Here is an 18592-nt window from a genome sequence, read left to right as displayed (position 1 = left end):
AATCTAAGGTTCAAATGGAAATCTTTGACTCTTTAGACGTGTTCTGCTGGGCCTATTTCCCTTACGGATTTGATGTAATATTCTGTACAAAAATATTACCTAGAATGCAAGCACTGTATTCATTCTCTCCTAAACTGGCTCTAAAAAGCCTTACCATGTTTTCTTCACTGTGTTGCTATCATTTCACCTAAGATTTCTCCAAACAGCTGGTTTCCAAAAGACTGTTAAAGTGATTAAAAGTAGGTCTGCACCTGGGTCTGAGTTCCAGGTCTGGACTGATTCATGTTAACATCAGCCCTAGTAGGCACCTCAGAAAAGTCTTATACAAATACACATCAATAAAGAATTTTCTATTCTCTTTACTAAAAAGATGCAAATAGGTTGAAAAGTTTCTCTGGTTTAGTGATTTTTGTGCCAGCAAATATAATTAAGTATGACCTTCTGTACACAGATAGCAATATTTGGTTTGGTACAACACACAAAGAGGGAGAATGTGCATGAGCGGCAAGGGGATACAACTGAATTCTGGAGCACAGATACAAAGACAGTGCACTCTAAAAGTGAGGAACACAAAACTTGGTTAATCCTTACATTTGTTATACCATGGGCTAAAGAAAAATTATGCTTTATTTATGGTTCCTATGCCTGTTAGGAGGAACAGCAGCACCAAAACAGAGATTAAACAATTCCTGGTGCAAAAATGTATCAATTACATCTGTAAGTTTCTAGTAACCAGAACACTATTGTTTTTATTTATGAGTTAAGTTTGGCCTTCCCTTGGACAGTCAGGAATACTGTTTCCATGATCCCATGCCTCTTCTGGCTTTTATTTCAATACTCTGAGTAAGATTTCAAAAGAAAAAGAGCTGAGTGCCAAATCAGAAGTGGCTTCCACTGAAGCTGGCTGCTTACCAGCAGCTTTTGTGACAGCTCTCTGTAAAGCAAAATCTGTGTGATTTGCATCTCTGTCTCTGGCCCTTTCTTACATACATCTCTTGACAGCTAGAACCAATTCTCATGCATCTGTGTCATCCTTCCACCCTTGTCTCCAAATCCTTTCTTTGAACACAATTTTTTTCTGAGACCATACATGCTGAATTCTCTTCTCATGTAACTGTTGACTATTATTTTTAGATTGGTCTCAAACAAATGTGAGATGAAATAATAAACATGAAACTACCAATGAGTGTGTTCATTGTCACCTTTTAAACACACAGATTTGTATTTCTGCACAGGACAACTATCTTTGTATCAGTTTGTAAATTACCTGGCAGTGTATGGTATCTAGTGTTGATATTATTTATATAGCAATAATGAAGAAATTACAAAGTGAATACTATCAAGCTTTGCATCATTTCTATTTCTTAAAAACTGTATTACAGAAGTTGTCTCATCTTTCTCTCTCCCTCCGTAAAAATGTCTTCAGTTTATATGTTGCTTTATCTTTAATGACGCTAATTTTTATTTTCCTTAAATGTCACAATGATGTAACTTTATTACATTAAATTGAAAAGAAAAAGTGAATTTAAAAAAATCAAATCTTTCACAATCTGTATCTTGGCCAAAAGGAAAACTGGGTCTATATACAATGTCATTGAATATTTTGCTTGAATTTGCATTTAGGTATAAAAATTAATGAGTTATTTCTGAAAAATTTACTTCTGTTTATCAGAAACTGCAAGTCTCTCAATCATTATTCCAGTACTGAGCCAACAGATCTCTCTGGTAAGGAAGCCACGTGTGCTTCCAACCCCAGGGTGAAGTGAAGCCATTTGACACAATGTTTCAGTATTTACCAATCAACTCAATGGAGTCACAAACTCTACCTGGCAACAAAATCACTTGAAATAAAGATGTAGCCATTCTGGTTGGCAAGGACCAAAGCTGTACTCCTCTATAACCCAAAGAGAATTTTACTTTGCCTGTGATAAAATGTTCCCGACAGCTCTACGAAGGAGAACAGACAACACAGAATAAGAAACCTTTAATAGTGCACTGCATTAATAGATCTCATCTCACCAATCACTAACAAAGCACTCTTACTCTGCAATGTCTGATTTCCACCAAGCAAAGTAAAATCAGAACAATTTCCTCTGGGTGCAAAAAAACCTATCAAGAAGAAGCAATAACACATTCAAGAATGGCAGCTGTAACTGGAGAGTAAAGGCTGTGATGTGAGTAACAAACTCATGAGCATCACGTATCTTTAATATACTAAGATTAAAATAATCAGAAGTCAAATAGAAAAAAGTCACATTTAAGAGCTAAAAACACAGCAGCTGACTGGCTTTTGATCTTTGCTTGTAGGTCAGACTATGATTAAGATAAAGTCTACCCCTGTTTCGCATTTTGTGAGGCACTTATGAGGAGTACCGGGGAAGATACCTTGGGAGGCCACACACATCTATTCAGTGAAAACTCCTTTTAACTGAGATTTTGAGCTTCAGGGAAAGGAAAACAAGGAAGTCAGTCAGATAAGGGTCTGAGTTTTTCAGCTTACCTATTGTACTTTAGAAGACAGTGCCCAACTGAGTGGTAGCCTTTGAGGAACACAGCAAATGCTACTGCTGCTACTCAACATCTGTAGTTGCTCCTCTAAGTGTCCCATCTGTTTTCTGTCTTTGGCAGTTTTCTCCAGGATTTAGTCACAGTAAGAACTTGATCACTTTTAAAGGCTTCCTATTTTTACTGTTTGTCCATCATCTTGACTGCTTTTTAGACTGACTATGATGAAAATGACCTTATAAATTACTATTTTCTACCATCCAGTCAGATGCTCTACTACTGAAATCAGGGGCACTTCAATTCACTTGGTCCTCTTGCTTCTTCACAAACATGCCCACAAAGCCCTGTCAGATCATATTCTTCATATATTATTCACCTACATCTAATCAAGAGGCCCCTTCAGTATTTCATATTCCAAGGAATTTGAAAGGTGACCAAGACTCACAACCACGCAAAATAACTAATCTAAAAAGGACCTTGCAAAGCCAATTCAGCAGCTGAGTGCAACGGCAACAAAGCAACTGCATAAACACCAATGCTCCCACCTGGACAGATCCAAACACTGCACAGATCATTCACCACACACCATGAAAGGAAAACATTTAACACTATACCACAAGCAGTATCTCCCACAAGTAGCATTCATGTCTTATATTGTAAAACCATCAAAGTGTTCTATTTACAACTTTGCAGGTGCTTACTATTCAATTTTACATATTTAGTATAATGTAGGATGAGATTCATCTTCTCAGCTCTGGTGACCTACAGTGCAGACAACTACAGCTGATCCGGTTCTCTTAAATTTCCTTTAAAATCAATGGGAAGAAACAGACACTCCTGGCACATATTTAATTTTAAATACTTTACGGTCACCTTTGCAATACATGAATTGTGCTGTTGGCTTCACTAATTATTCTGACTAGATTTATTATCTATGTCTATATTGACTATAAAGGAGACCTAGTATGAATAATTCCAGTGCAGACATACTTATTTTTGTTAATAAAATTAATCTTAAATAGAAGTATATTTGAAATATGTATCTGTATAATTTTTGATAATTAAAACCAAGCTGCTTTTTGTTGTTCAAAGTGAATGATCTAGACAATGACATTCTAATAAATTATTCAGATGAAGTAATGTATCATATATTTTAAGTTATTAAACCAGAACAGAATTATTTTGTTAGGTGGAAGAAAGGGAATATAATTACGTGGTTATCTTTTATATTCAAACAAGAACCCAAAACTTTAAAAAGCTACTTTTAGGAAAGAAGCTTAGGCAACCAGTATGCCTTCATAATTTTTTTCAAATGAGCTTCAAAATTGACTAAAAACCACCAAGCGAATGTAATAATTCAAAGAATTACCATGAAGAACAAAAAAAAAGGGGAAAAAAAAGAGACTGCTCCAGGAGTTTTCTGAACCACCTACTTGAAGACATCCCTGCATTCAATACGAATTTCCTTACACCGGGATCCTGTAGTTTTGCTTAATAACCCCACATTTTCCTCATTTGCCCTTATTAGACAAAGAGCTGCTATTAACCTTATTATTTTTCTTTTGCTCACATTTATATCAGAAGTACTGTTAGGAAAGCAATTTAAAAAGGAACACCAGACTTATGTCAAAGCATTGAATAAATGTTCAGAAATTTGATAAAAAAATACATAGTTTGTAGCACCTTTCTGAAGATTTCAGCATGAATGATTTAGGTCTATTTGGATCCCAAAGTTTAAATATTTACAGAACTTCTGTCTGTCAAAACAGTGAAGTAGCCTTTTTTTGATTTCCCTCTCCAGAAAAAACAATATCTAAAATTCAGAGCAGCTTCAACCTTATCAGAAAACAAGCAACTACAGCACTTCTCTAAAGCCAGATGATCTGCAAAGAAGTTAACAGGGTTTTCTTCAATACTTTTCCTTAACATATATTTTTGCAGCATAAAAATCCTCTAATACCCTTTCAACTTCAGAGAAATCTTGTTCTGAAAAACAATCTACACATATGTCCCTCAAAATCATCCAAAACCAGTTTTCAACATGACTGCAAATGGATTAAAAGCCAACAAAACCTGGCACAGGAAGAGACATTCCTGAATGTGCTGTGACAAATGCAATGTTCCCTCTGAGGTCAGCAAGTTTTCTGGCAAATTCACCCTCCATAACATACTGGTAATATCAATACCAGTATTTTGATTGCATTACAATTGCCTAGACCAGTCCTTATTGAAACCTCTTAAACAGGGAGAAGAGAAGTGGACTGTAGCTGAAACTCCAAGAGATGTGTATTTATTTCACCCTAGAGGAAACCACCACTATTTTGATGTTCTGTCACTTTTCTGAAGTGAAAAATACTTCCCAAATTGTAGCAATGAAACAAGAGATACTTCCTATAAACAAATCCCAGACACATTTACCAATGTTTCTCTTTGACTAGCTTAGCTATGACTTCATTGCCAGAGTTGCTTTACCACTATTACTGAATGGCAGACATCAAGAATGCTAAAATAAGTGGGTTTGGATTTGATTTTTTTTCTTTAGTTTCAGCAATCACCTCAACTTCCAGAATCTCTGTAACAGGAAAGTCTTGCTTTTCTCATTCTAGACAAAAATCAGCTTCACAAACCTGTCCTGTCTCCCCACAGTTCCATGTTTCTGTCACCTCCTCCTCCCTCCTCTTCAGGCCAGGACCAGCAGCAACTGCTACAACAATCCACTTTTGGCTTGAATACTCACAAAGTTCTCAGATGTAGCAGTACGAAACACACAATGAGGAAAATCTGTCACTGATCCAAAAAGCTTCCCAGCAAAGCTGCAAAACTGAAAGTCACACCACATATATTGCAAAATGACAGTTTATCTAAGGGTTTTTTTTCCCTTTCAATGTCAAGCAAGTCCTCGTGATTTCCAGTCACTCCATCTCTACCAGCCTCTGGAAAGTCTGTTCTCTTGTCATAGCTCAGGAGTGGTTCACCAACAGCCAGACCCTAGTGAGTAACTTTCCACATTGATAGCAGTTCTTTCAAACTAAACAGTCAGATGGTCTAAAATGTACCTTAGGCAAGAAAAAAAAGCCTGAGGACATCAGATGTGCTTGATCATCTGAAGACTGCATTTTCTGAAGAAAACATGTTTCCAGTGTGCTTTGTCTGCAGTATTTTTATATACATTTAGGGAGTGAAATTTAAACTATCTTCTTGAATATGAATCTTCTGTCAAGACCTTAATCCATAGGGAAACATGATAAATGTTTGTAGCGGAATGAGACCAATGCACATGTTATATAAAGCTCTCAAAATCCATGTGTGGGCGCTTCATGAACTGCTCCAGTGTGCGTTCTTCCACAGGCTACAGTCCTTCAGAAACACACAGCTGCAGTGTGGGTCCCCCCACAGGGTTACAGGTCCTGCCAGAAATCATGCTTCTGTGTGGGCTCCGCTCCACAGGTTGTGCAGCTCCTGCCAGGAGCCTGATCCAGCATGGGCTCTCCATGGGCTGCAGGGTCCTTCAGCACACATCCACCCGCTCCAGTGTGAGGTCCTCCAGGGGCTGTGGGTGGATCTCTGTTCTACGTGGATGTCCAGGGGCTGTCGGAGGACATCCTGCCTCACTACAGTCTGCAGGGGAATCTCTGCTCCAGTGCCTGAAGCACTTCCTCCCCCCTCCTTCTCTGGCCTGGTGTCTCTGCAGGGCTGTTTCCCTCATACATTTTTTTCACTCCTCTCTCACAGATGCTGTGCAGCATTCTTCATCCTTTCCTAAGTATGTAATCATAGAGGTACCAGCAGCATTGCTGATAGTCTCAGCTTTGGCCAGTGGTGGGGCTGGTTTGGAGCTGGCAGAAGCCAGTTGTGTCTGGTGTGGTGCAGCACCTGATTTCTTCTCACAGATGCCACCCCCACAGGTCCCTGCTACCAAAACCTTGTCCCATGAACCCAGTACAATGCCCTTCTGTTAACTTCTCCTGAAGGTGTCACAGCTGGGGGTTGAGGGTTATCCTGTGACAGCCTTGGAGCAGGGGCACCTCTGTCTTGATGAGCTTACTGGCCTGAGATCAAGTCTTTGAAAATCTTGTATGTGCTCTTAGCTGTGGTCAGCAATTTTTGGTTTTTAAACATTAAATGCTCTGTTAAAACAAACTGGTGTGTCAGGTAAACATTATTTAGGGCTGCAGACCAAGTTATACATTAACGGAATGTCGACTATGTTCTGTTTTTTATTTCAACATTCCTAGTATACTGAAGTCTTCTATGATACTCATTAAAATGATCAAGAAACAATCCCAGCATTATAACACATTCTTGCTGAATCTTGTGAAAAGACATTAACAGCAAATTTTCAAATTTTTAGAACTTGATACAGTTTCTGGGCTGTAAACGCTGGATGAAAAGTGCAGCAGCGGGATGACTCAGACACTTGCTGCATAATAACTGTGCAGCTCGAAATCATTGAGAAATTTTTGTTGGCTTAAGTTTCTGCCAGTAGACTTCATGCTGGATTAAACCAAGTTTGTCCAGGTTGGGAGTTTTGCTTTGTGACCCTTTCACCTCTTCTCCAGTTTCTTATTTCTTCCCTTCTAAGATCACTGCAGCAGGATGTCCCCAACTCCCTTTCACTGCAACTTGGTGCCTGTGCTTTCACGGTGTCTTTGGACAGTCACACCAGCCATACATATGCAAACAGGGAATTTGTCCCTTTGCCTCAGCATTGCCAGATAGGGCATTTCTAAACATCCCAGAATATCTCTCTCAATGTATTCTGTAATGCAAAAGGTGTACCAACAACTGCCTCACAGTACTCTATTTTGAGAAAATCTCACACAGTGAACTGTAAACATGTCAGTTCATATCCACCTACTATAATACAATTTCAGCCTATAAAGAAAAATTGAATTATATGGTATGCATCCAATTAAATGCTAGAGCTTGTAGTTAGTGTTGCTACAGATTCCCCAATATTTAAAATGTTTTATGAAGAGATAAATATAAAATATTATATTACTATGGACATCTCATAATTGTAAATTTCTCTCAAAATACAAAGATATTAAAATTAATTTATTTTTAGGTACTGAACCTTATCAGTAAATCAAAGCATCCTTTTAATAATCAACTTATTTAACCCCTGCCATACCCAGGACTGTGTCAAAAAGAAGAGGCTTAACTTCAAAGCACTTGTGCCCTTTCTGCTATTAACTTAGCAAATATACACACTGTAAAGTTTGTATTTATTCACTTTTACTACTTTGTTTAGATAAAAAGGCAGCACATCTTAGTGAGAAGCCCTTAGAAAGACATCAGAAAAGTTAATAGTAAAAAAACTTCAGTAAATTACTCCTCACAACTGCTGCAGTTCTAACAGTCTGGGTTTCAGAACCAGACTCCAGCAGACAAAGGCACCTTCCCTATGTTTAGGGACAAAAAAATGTATTAAAACTCCTAGACTCAAACAAGGAAAATGAATGATTCTTTTGATCATTTGTTTGCAAAGTGTGAAAAAAAAAAAGAGTTGTCCTATGAGACTTAGATGTTAAAGGTCCCATGTAGCTAGTAGCAAAATGGCATTTCTAAATTACTTTTTAAACAAATATAAAGCAGTTATTTGAGATCCCATCATAATGCTGCAGTATGAATTAACTAATGCACTGCTCAGAAGTCAGCAATTATGACTATTTCTTTTCATATGTGCAATTTCGTGTGTCCTTGTTGTTTCAATGAGGCTATAATTTCTGAAGAGATATTTTCTTGAGAGAAATAACCTGAAAATCTCGAAGGAAAAAAAAATATGGAAAGTGTAAGTAAAAACTGAACACTATTTTAAATTCAGTTTAGCTAACTCTTTTCTATAATTCAAGAATCAGGAATGGGGGAAAAATAAACAAAAAGATTCAGTGATGAAAACAAATTAAAAATATAACTACAGAATACATGGGGAAGAAGAGAAAAATATTTAGGAAAAACTGAGGTAAATGAGAAATTATAAAGTAAAAAAGCAGTTAGATGAATCTAAAACACTGAGGAAAAGTTTATGGTGAGAGGCCAGATAGCTAGTAAAGTTAGAGCATATGAAGTAAAAAACCAACCTTATGAATACTACAGGCTCATTTAGACATAAACACAGAGATGAAAAGAATATTACCAATAACACAGTTTAGTATTTATTTCTGTCCTGTCTCCTAATATAAAGAAGAGGATATTTATGAAATTCTAATAGTGCTTACTGAAGAAGAGATTTAGCAATGTCTGCCTGGTACTACCTTCACAAAATACCAGATGAGAACAGCTTGGGTCTGCAATGTCTGGACGTGGGTAAGATGTTAATCTTTAGTTGATCTTAGAGCACTGATGAAAATACAGAAGAATGGAAATAGCTAACATTAGGGATTGCTGTCCATATTGACTGCAGCAATAATAAACTTACTTATCAAGATATTAATGTTCACTGTTATTATCCAACACAAAAAAAAAAGCTGCCTGAATAACACAAGAATAAATACATATTGTACCATCTAGAAGTAGTTACAATTAGTGTAGTATCCATACAGCTTTGCAAACAGATTATTTTAAGACAGGAAAACATATCAAGAATGGTAGAACAGTCACTATTTTCAAAGAACCACAGTATAGGAGTCTTCGGGAAGAAAGCTAAAACTGCCTAAGACTAATGTTACAAGAAAGGAACAGATACTGAAATAAAATTAAAGACTGTTATATCAGCCTGTGATTATAGACTAATTTGCATGTTTTCTATTACTCCTTGAATTTGTTACAAATTCTGTGTGTGCAGCATGTATGTGTACACCTATGCACACACACATCAGGTGTTTATAACCTGGCTGACACTCTTGCATTTGCTAGGTTAGTTTTTCACACCCAAGCCAAATTTCAAATGCTGCTTACCCCAGGATACGATTCATTCCATGCCTAGCAGCATAATGGAGTGGAGTATTGTGCTGGTACGTTTCTCCATAAGAAGTATTTGGGTCAAGAGTTTCTTTTAGTTGAGGGTTGCTCTCATAGATTTGGCAGGCCAAGTTTTCATCTCCATTTATAAGAGCTTTGCGGAATTTGGTGGTTGTATTTCCCATGTTGCTGTCCTAGCTATCAATGGCACTTCTTCCTTTCCCCTTCATCCACTTGTTGTACGGTTCTGTAGCATGCTTCTCAGCCTAAAAAAGACAAGCAATATTCCAGTTATTCCATAAAACACTTTTTCCTAGACGAATTAATGCAGAGCTACAGCACTGTAAATAGGCAGGTGAAGAAGTACATAGGGCCTGTAAACTCTCCTCATGAATTGCTGAAGTCTTTCTAGGTAAAAACACGCAAACTCCCAATTCTTCACAGATTATTTCCCTGATAAATTGTGCCATTTCCCTCCCTCTGCAAATATCTTCACTACCTATACTCTTTAAACATATGGAAAAGAAATGGCTAACATCGACCTGTATTAGAAGACTGGCACGAACACTGAATTTCCATGAATGAGGAATGAATTAAAAATTAGACATTACTTCAAAACCAGAGTAGATCTAAAGCAAAATTCTTACCCAAGGAAGAAACATTCTTCAAAAACATGCACTAAAGCAGACATCAGTTTAACTTTTAGTTAAAGAAAATCATGCTAAAATATGCTTGAAGCACCTGTGCTTGTGTAGGTAGCTGTACACAGCACCCTTCTGTGCCAGCAAGATGAATACCCATGAACACAGGAATTATCATGGCCCCATCTTTACAGTTCTGCTAAGCAGACTCTTTAAAAAAACACCTAACCCCTTACACTTAGGCCTACAATGAATGGGTCCATAAAATGCCTGGCATTTGTACTGGCACAAATCAACTGCACCTTACAGTACTTCAAGGTACTTTCCAGCTGCTGTGCTCCCCAGCCTCTCACCTTTACCTGATGGAGGCAACCAGCAGATTGAGCTGCATAAAGACAGGGCAGACACAGCATCTCTGCTCGTGACACGGGACAGCAGGAGCTTATCTGGTTGTGCAGCTGGAAAGAGCACATGTGGGTTTATGTCAGGGGACAGACAGGGGAGTCAGCACCAGGCTGTGGCTGGTAGCACAATGAACCTTCTAGGAGGACCCTTTTGTGCATGAGTCATCCCATCCAGACTGCTCCATGCCAGACCTTTCACCCCACAAAACACACACTGGGATCCAAATATGCCAGGCACAGCAGGTTAGGGGATTGAGACTAATTATGTTGTACACATAAAATCAAACAGGGCAGGAGCTGCCCTGTATCTTATATTCAGCTTGTTGGGACTATCTCAAAGCTACTGTTTCTACACTGGCTTTCTAACACAGTTACAAGTGCCCTTCCAGCCTTGTAGACCAATGAAATAGGGGAATCCAAGGAGTCTAGAGCTGCAGAGAATCCAAGGTAATTGGATGTAGATAAAATTTGTACTAAAATGATTTGAGGAAACCTGGGGAACAGCTGAAATTACATACTTTTGTTTCCCCAGAGCTGTTGTCATCAGTTGTCTCACCAGCAAGTCTGATCGGTGTGGTCAGGTCTGTTCAAGGAGAGAGGTGGCCTTGGTGGCCTCCATGTTCACCCTTTTTCCTACAAAATTTTGGTAAGACAACCCTTATTTTGAGCTGTTGTGAGATAACAACGACACTGCTGTATCAGCTGACTCCACGTACTAAACATGTTGTCTGAGACCCAAAGAAGCACCAAATAGGCACTCATCCAAAAGCAAATGGACATCCTTCATATGTCTAGTTATATACACAAACCAAAGCCCAGATTCTTCAGTCACACTACAGATTCTGCAGCATTTGTATCTTCCTGTCATCAATATATTTAAAATATACACATGCAGATACTATGCAGATATAATATTTATATTCTTCAAGAAAGCCACTGCATATTCACATTTCTACATCACAACTCTCAGTGCTGTAAATTAATGTGTTTTCAGATGCAAAACTAGTTGCATTACTCTAAATGCTGGATAGTTTCAGGCTTTAGTCTACAAAGCCAAGAAAAGTTCTACACTCTGTTGAACATAATATGAACCAGCAGTTCATATTACATTCAACAGACAGGATCTCAAAAATAACTTGAAAGAATGATGTTCACTTAAGTTTAACAAGGTTAGTTTGTGGTTATATTATCTGTCAATCCCTATCTACCACCAATAGCTCTCAAGACTATAAACTAAATTAGAGAAGAACAAATGCCTAAAAGATATCAGAATCGTCATGGAAATCAATAATGAAGATCCCACTAATGCCTATAACACTGAGAAAAGCACAAACCATTTGAAATTAGAACATAACAGCACCAATTTTCATGCATTTATTTCTGGAAATTAGCACACAGATAGCTTGCATCAGCTGCAGAACATGCTGCTTCTTGCCCAAACTGGAGCATTAAACAAACCTGGGTAGGGATGAATGAGAACACTGAGAGTGGAATGAGATAAGATGGTGCCCCCAGGCACCTGAGAGAAATCTGGGACAGGGTGGTTCTCTTGAGATGTTGAAGATGAGACCTGGATGGATTTAGGCAGGAGTATGGAAATGCATGGGAGAAGTGAGGGTCTCTGTGGGGTGAACTAAAAATCTCAAATCATTTTTGTGCAGAAAAGGCAAAATTCATTAATTCTTCTGTGCACCGAATAAACTTTCTTTACTTTTGATGCAGTATGGACATATTAGAATGTTGTACTGTCATTGGCACATTGCTTGGACTATTATGCATGTTATCATATCATCCGGAAATTTTAGGAATATGTAGACTGTACTGTGTAAGTCACTGAAAAGAGCAGTGACATCTGCTTTCTTTAAAAAAGCTTACAGCCTGTGTGTCCAATAAAGGGCTATATATGACATAGATATGATATAGAAAGGTGAGTGAAATAAAAAGAGTAAAAAATTGTTTATGTAAAAGGACCAGACTCCAAAGGAAATGAACCTCAGTCAAAGGAAAGGAAGAATTTTAAGAAGGATTATGAGACAGAGCTATGATATGGCTTTGAAAAGACCCAAGTGAACTTCACACAAACCCAAGAATGAATGCAGAGGTATTGAAAATTTAGCAAAGGCTAATGTAAATATAATCATCACATTATCAAAATAAAATGAAAGATGATAGAATGGGGATAGTCAATGAAGGCCCTTCAGGTGATGGCAAACAGCTTATATTTGATGTGATAGCAAGAAACTGATCTCTGGAAGAATGCAAGGAGAGAAGTGACAGAGTCAAAATTAACCCAGAAAACAATCCTCTACTTAAAACACATGATACGATAAACTGTATCAATGTCTGTCACCTTCATACAGTATCCACAAGGTCTTTCATCTTTAACTCTACAACAGGCATTAGCCTTTTATGCTTTGTACATTTGGTGGGCCACACTGTAGTATTTTTTGTTTTCTGAATTGCAATTAAACATATCAGCAGAAACACAGGAAGACAAGGGAGAAGCTGTCTCTGTACTCTGGTTCTAACAGTTGGCTCCCAGCATGTTTGGAAGTCCAGAAGAAACAAAGATGTGACAGCTGCTACCTCTCTCAAGCTGCTGTACTTGATGAGTGCCCTTCTGTAAAATATTCAAGATCTGCCCATTTGCAGTCATCAGTTCATCTTTCAGCAAACAGCCCCACTTCATCCGCCACCAAAGAAGCCTCTACTTCAGCTGAAAGGAGAACGAGGACAAAACATCAGCTGGTGCAACAAAATTCTGGATCTGAGAAAGGCTGAAAGGGGCCCAGTCTGATGCTTTTTAGTGTAGTTATCTTTCCATGAAGAGCTTCCAACCTATTACATTCTCAGAGAATAGAAAGTTAAGGAGGAATGCTGAAACCAGGCATTCAGGGAAAGGAAACTTGGTTCACTTCTTCAGCCTGTCATTTCATATTTTTAAAGGTGAAGGGCACACAATACACGTATTTCCTCTGACACAGGTGGCAGGGAAGTGGTCTGCAAGGTTATCAGCCAGTCAGCCTCAGAGACCTGGAGAGCTCCTGTGGGCTGAACACAGGTGTTGCTAAAGCAGTTTCAGCAGCTCCTGGGCTCACACAGGTAGTGTGCAGTGTCAGCATCACTGCTCTTGCTTCGCTTTTTGTATAAACCCATAATTTAAAATCCTTAGTCTATTTTTTATGTCCACATCACAGTGGGGAAAAAAGTGACCACACAAACATGACAATTTTAAAGTATTTTATCTAAATAAAATGAGACTTGAATAGAATTTTACAGAACAAAGACAAGATTTTTTTTTTTTTTGGTAGGCAGATCTATTCACTAAATCTTCAAGCTCTGTGCTAACAGAAAGACTGTATCATAGCCTTTGGCAAAACCCTATAACATTTATCAAAACCACAACTGTCATCTTACACCAAAGAACACAGGAAAAACTAAATGTAATGTTTGCAAAATATATCCCATATTATTTCTGAATTCCAAACATCAACAACCTAATTCAAAATTTGAAAGTATATTTATTACTCTATTGTCAAACAGAAGTTCCAGCCTAACAAAACCCAAAAGCTGGTTACACAACCCACCCTAAAGTTTAAGGAAAGATTGTTATAAACTCCATCAGGGCCATCACACTTCTCTGCTTTAGCAACAAACAGTAATTTCTACGGCTTATTAGCAACACTGCTAAAAGCAACACTTTGATATCACAGCTCTATAAAAATTTAACAGAGACAGCCACTCTCATAGGAGCTTGAAGATTGAGTACAAGATGAAAAAAGAAGGGATAAAGAAAGACATGGGTAGAGCAAGGAAGCAATGAGATTCTGAGAGCCGTTGCACCAGCTGCCCAATTACTATTGATTTTTCCATGGGCATCACCACAGAAGTGAGTCTGAAGAGGGACAACTGCAATGACTTGATAGGATTTTAGGAGTTCCTCCTTTGAAATACTTACACAGTGCTTGCTAGAAATTGGTAACAATGGTAAAATATTGGGCATCAGGTAAGTATTTTTAAAACATCATACATCTAACACTCGTAAGAACCATATATTAAACACAGAAGTCTCTCATGAGATAGCATACCTTTCTCAATTTACATTTTAGTTGCTTTAATACTGAAGCAGAATTTCTAACTGAATGTAGGACTAGCACATGTTGATACAGCAGCTGTTCTAAACCTTGGGGAATGAAAAAAGGGAGACAGGCTGCACTACACCACACTGCTTAGAAAATCTATCAAAACCAGTAAAAAAATACTCAGGTTTAACTCTGAGAAGAACATGCTTTATATTTCTTGCACCAAAAAAACTATTGTCTATATAATGAGCAAAGATCAGGATTGCAGCTAATAATAATTTGCAACCTTTTTTTTATTTACAATGTAACACTTTGTAATTCCACAGTTTAAACTTTAAAAGTTTAAGTACAATTTGCAGCTTAAAAAACTTAAAAACTACTTCTTAAGTATTTTGTCATGTAAACTGTAAGAACATTCTTGTGGAAAAGCTAAGTGAGCCAAGCTCAAAGAAGTAAGACTATGTAGCTCCTCATATTTAAATCTTAATATTATTAAAATAAAACACTAACTAAAACTAGTGTACATTACACAGCTTCTAAACCCTTAAAAAGACAAGTGATAACAAATTGGTTACACAAAAAGGATAAAAAGATATAAAAAATACTTGTTTTTCAAAAGCACCTGGCTTTTGCTGAAAGTATGAAATATTTTGAAAATGCATTCTAAAAGCATCTTCTGTTTCAAGCACAGTTAGCTCAAAAGGTAGCTATTTTATTTGCTTTGGATACTACTGTTAAACAGCTCATTTTTAAAAGCTGAGTTTCTAAAATGTTTACTGCAGAGTCTGTCCTACATTATAAATCATAATTTACTGCAGAAGGGAACCACAAACAACTTCATGGTTTAAGAGAAAGCCTCATAACGTGTATGCTTAGGATGAATGTCACATTGTGATGTTGGTAATTTTAATCCTCACTTCTGGGAAGGACTAACACAAATGAAGCAAGTCAAAAGTTATGTTCAAGAAGTCTCAGGCTGTCTCCCAGAAACAGCAGAAAAAGCTGTTAGTTAGTTAGTTAGTGCTCCTCTTCCTCCCTTTCCCTCTCCCCTCTACACAAAGTAAAAAAAAAAAGAAAAGCTCACTTTACCAAGAGGACAAAATTAAGAATGGCACATTCAAATGTGCATGCCTATTTTACGTATGGATGGCACAGATGCCTGTAATTAAGATGCAGCAGAAAAAGTTAGGCTAAATCTTATTTTTACGTGCTTATAATTAAGATTTGAGATTTGTCAAATTTTAATTAATTAAAAATTGTTCTCTCTGGATACCTGTATCTGGGAGAACTTTTCTGCAAAGTCTGAAGTAACAAATACACTTGTAAAGCTTGAGAATTGGTTATAGGAAAGTAGTAGTGGTGTTTGGGGTTTTTTTTACACGCTGAAATACGCCAAGGTTTGTGCCAAAAGTTCTAAGTCATCAACAGGAAATAATGAAAGCGTCTCTGCCACTTTAAACCTCTTTGAATGGGGCTCAACATTATCAAACTCGTTACATTTTACACATCAAAATACAGAACAACAAAAAAATTGCTATGCCAACATCTCACCCTTTGTACAATGATCACCAATATGACATTCTCTGTGCTGTAAATACCAAGGTTGAAAAGTGGCAGTAATGTTGAGAGTTGACTTGAATAAAACATAGTGTGGGCTACTGAGAGAATTAATTATTTCCTCATTTATATGCTTGTGGGATAGAGAGTCTAGCAACTTAGGTTACAATCTCCTTATGCTGGCATATGTACCCACAAATTGAAGGTTGAAGTTATTGCTCAATTTAGTAATTTCAGACTTTGGCTTACTGACTCAGCCATAAAGACTTTCATCCAGGTGGAGTATTTTCTTTCAAACACACTTTTTTCACAACTGTAGTTTGTGGAAAAAAAGGGATTTTAAGAATGGCTTTGGTTTTCTTTGCACTGATACATTTAAAGGGCTGCAACTGGGGCAGCTGCAGCATAGACTAGAAACAGTTTGCTTAAATGTAGCTAAAGTAATTGCTACATTAATTTTAATTGGGTTGTCTACAATATTTGCATTCATCACTTAAATGAAATGTGGTAAATCCACTGTGAGGTAGGTACATTCACACATGGCAGGAGAGACAAGATACTGTGCAGCCAAATGAAAGGTACACTGTGATAGTGGGACAAAGACAGCATTCCTGCAGGTAGTCAGGGGGAAAAAATCCAGCAGCACAAGTTAAAAGGAGCAATCTGTTGTGGTGTATCCTTTTTTTTTCCCCTTTGGTGAGCAGCAATTCAGTAGGATGGAACAAAAGAGTTATCATTCTATAATTATGCTCTGGAATATCCATTAGTCTCAACTGTAATTGCAGATTCATTTCAAAATACATTCCAGGGCCTCTTGTCTGTAGAAAATTATTTTTTAAATAAGAAGTTCTTTAAGTTCTGTGAAATCCAGATAATACCTTGGAGTTGTTCCCAATGCAACTGTCTGTCGAGGCCTTAATAATCTTAATAATTTAATTTGCTGTACTTTAGTCAGTGATAAAAGAGAAACCACAGAATCATAGAACATCTTGAGTTGGAAGGGACCCACAATGATCATTGAAGTCCAACTCCCAGCCCTGCACAGGACAACCTCAAGAGTCACACCTTTTCATCAAGCAGAAGTGAACAAGTGTCACCCAGCACCTGTATAAAGAAGTACCAGCAGCTGATGACTCACAGGACACTTAGCATCAGTGATAAGCTAAAGAATATGAACCAGAGACTGGGAACGTTCTTAAGCAGTGCAACATCTCCCATGCTGGCAGCATGTGAACACACTTCAGTCACCATGTTGCTTCTCTGGTTTCTCCCTATTCTCACAGACCCAGTGGGACGAGAGCCTCTCTGCAAAAAACATCCAAACACACTTCGTTTAGCTGAGAGATTAACTGAACTGAACTGGGTTGTTGCTTAAGACAAATGTGTGTCCTCTCTGTCTCAGATTCAATAGACAAAAAACTACAGAGAAACCACCACCAAGAGTTACAAGTTCAGAGAGTAGTGGACTGATGGGACTCACAGACTGATGCTGTATGGGGCAGAATGTCTGAAGAAATTTGTGTATTTCTGTCAGATTTATCTGCCTAGAAAAAGTGAGAGTAAAGACAACCAGTACTGGTACAGAGCACTGCTAGAACACAACAGGGAGAATGAAGATGGCAACATAAAGAGCCATAGAAGACCTCATGGGGAACTTGACTGACCAATCTATATAGGGTGCAATGTGCCTTGACCCTGGCCAGGATGTATTTTTCAAGTATGTTTGCTCAGCTTAGCACAAGTAAACAAGTTTGAAACTGCATGAGGGCCCAAAGCCAGCCTTCTGGAGAACCTCTGGTAGAATGTGGCCAGCCAAAAGCTTTAATGCCAACTTCATTTTCACTGGTGTTAAACTGATAGAATTGAAAACAAAACTTACTGTCTGCCAAGGCACATCCACAGAAAGTAAAAATAAATAGGATGGCAACACAGGGATGCTCATGAGGACACTCCACAGTAAAATCTGAAAATCCCTTATACATTTAGAAACCTTAGCATCTTCCTAAAGCAGAAGTCTCTCCGTTTGAGGAAGCTTTTTCATATGCAAGAGTTGGTAGGGTCATACTCTTACTGGATCTTGTAAATATGAAAGAGGCCTACAGGGTAAATCTTCAAATGTAAGGATAGCTACACAAGGTCAGGCACCTGCACTAAGACAGTACACAACAAGCATCGCTCCTTTCTAAAAGCATACAGTCTCATTTGGAAATAATGAATATCTAAAATCAGTGCATTTCAGCATAAAAACTACAGGTTTTATAATCAGCAATGTATTTCAAATAAAGTAAAAAGGTGAGGAAACAAACAAATCAATGTCCAATCTCACAAAATTTGCTGTATTTGAGATTGTCAGAGGAAAGCAACAATCATAGTATACCACCACTGATCCTTGACTCATAACAAGACTACTGAGAGGACCAGTGCTCTGTCTGTAGACTGGTGATAGCTCCACAGGTTGCATGTTCTGAATAAAATAACCAGCACTTACTGTAATTTCTCT

General features: G+C 37.8%; 1 protein-coding gene across 4 annotated transcripts in view; it reads right to left on the bottom strand.

The window, feature by feature from the left end:
- The window catches only part of ANKIB1 (ankyrin repeat and IBR domain containing 1), an 89675-nt gene that overhangs the window by 48604 nt on the left and 22479 nt on the right, over positions 1–18592 (bottom strand). For all 4 annotated transcript variants that reach the window (XM_082280067.1, XM_082280070.1, XM_082280069.1 and 1 more), the window contains exon 2: positions 9406–9674. In XM_082280067.1, the coding sequence (XP_082136193.1) occupies positions 9406–9593 (188 nt within the window). In that variant the 5' untranslated portion in view covers positions 9594–9674. The remainder of the gene's footprint in view (positions 1–9405; positions 9675–18592) is intronic.

The sequence above is a fragment of the Coloeus monedula genome (assembly GCF_965178545.1).
Source record: "Coloeus monedula genome assembly, chromosome: 1".
Taxonomy (NCBI): domain Eukaryota; kingdom Metazoa; phylum Chordata; class Aves; order Passeriformes; family Corvidae; genus Coloeus; species Coloeus monedula.
This window is presented reverse-complemented; position numbering and strand designations above follow the sequence as displayed.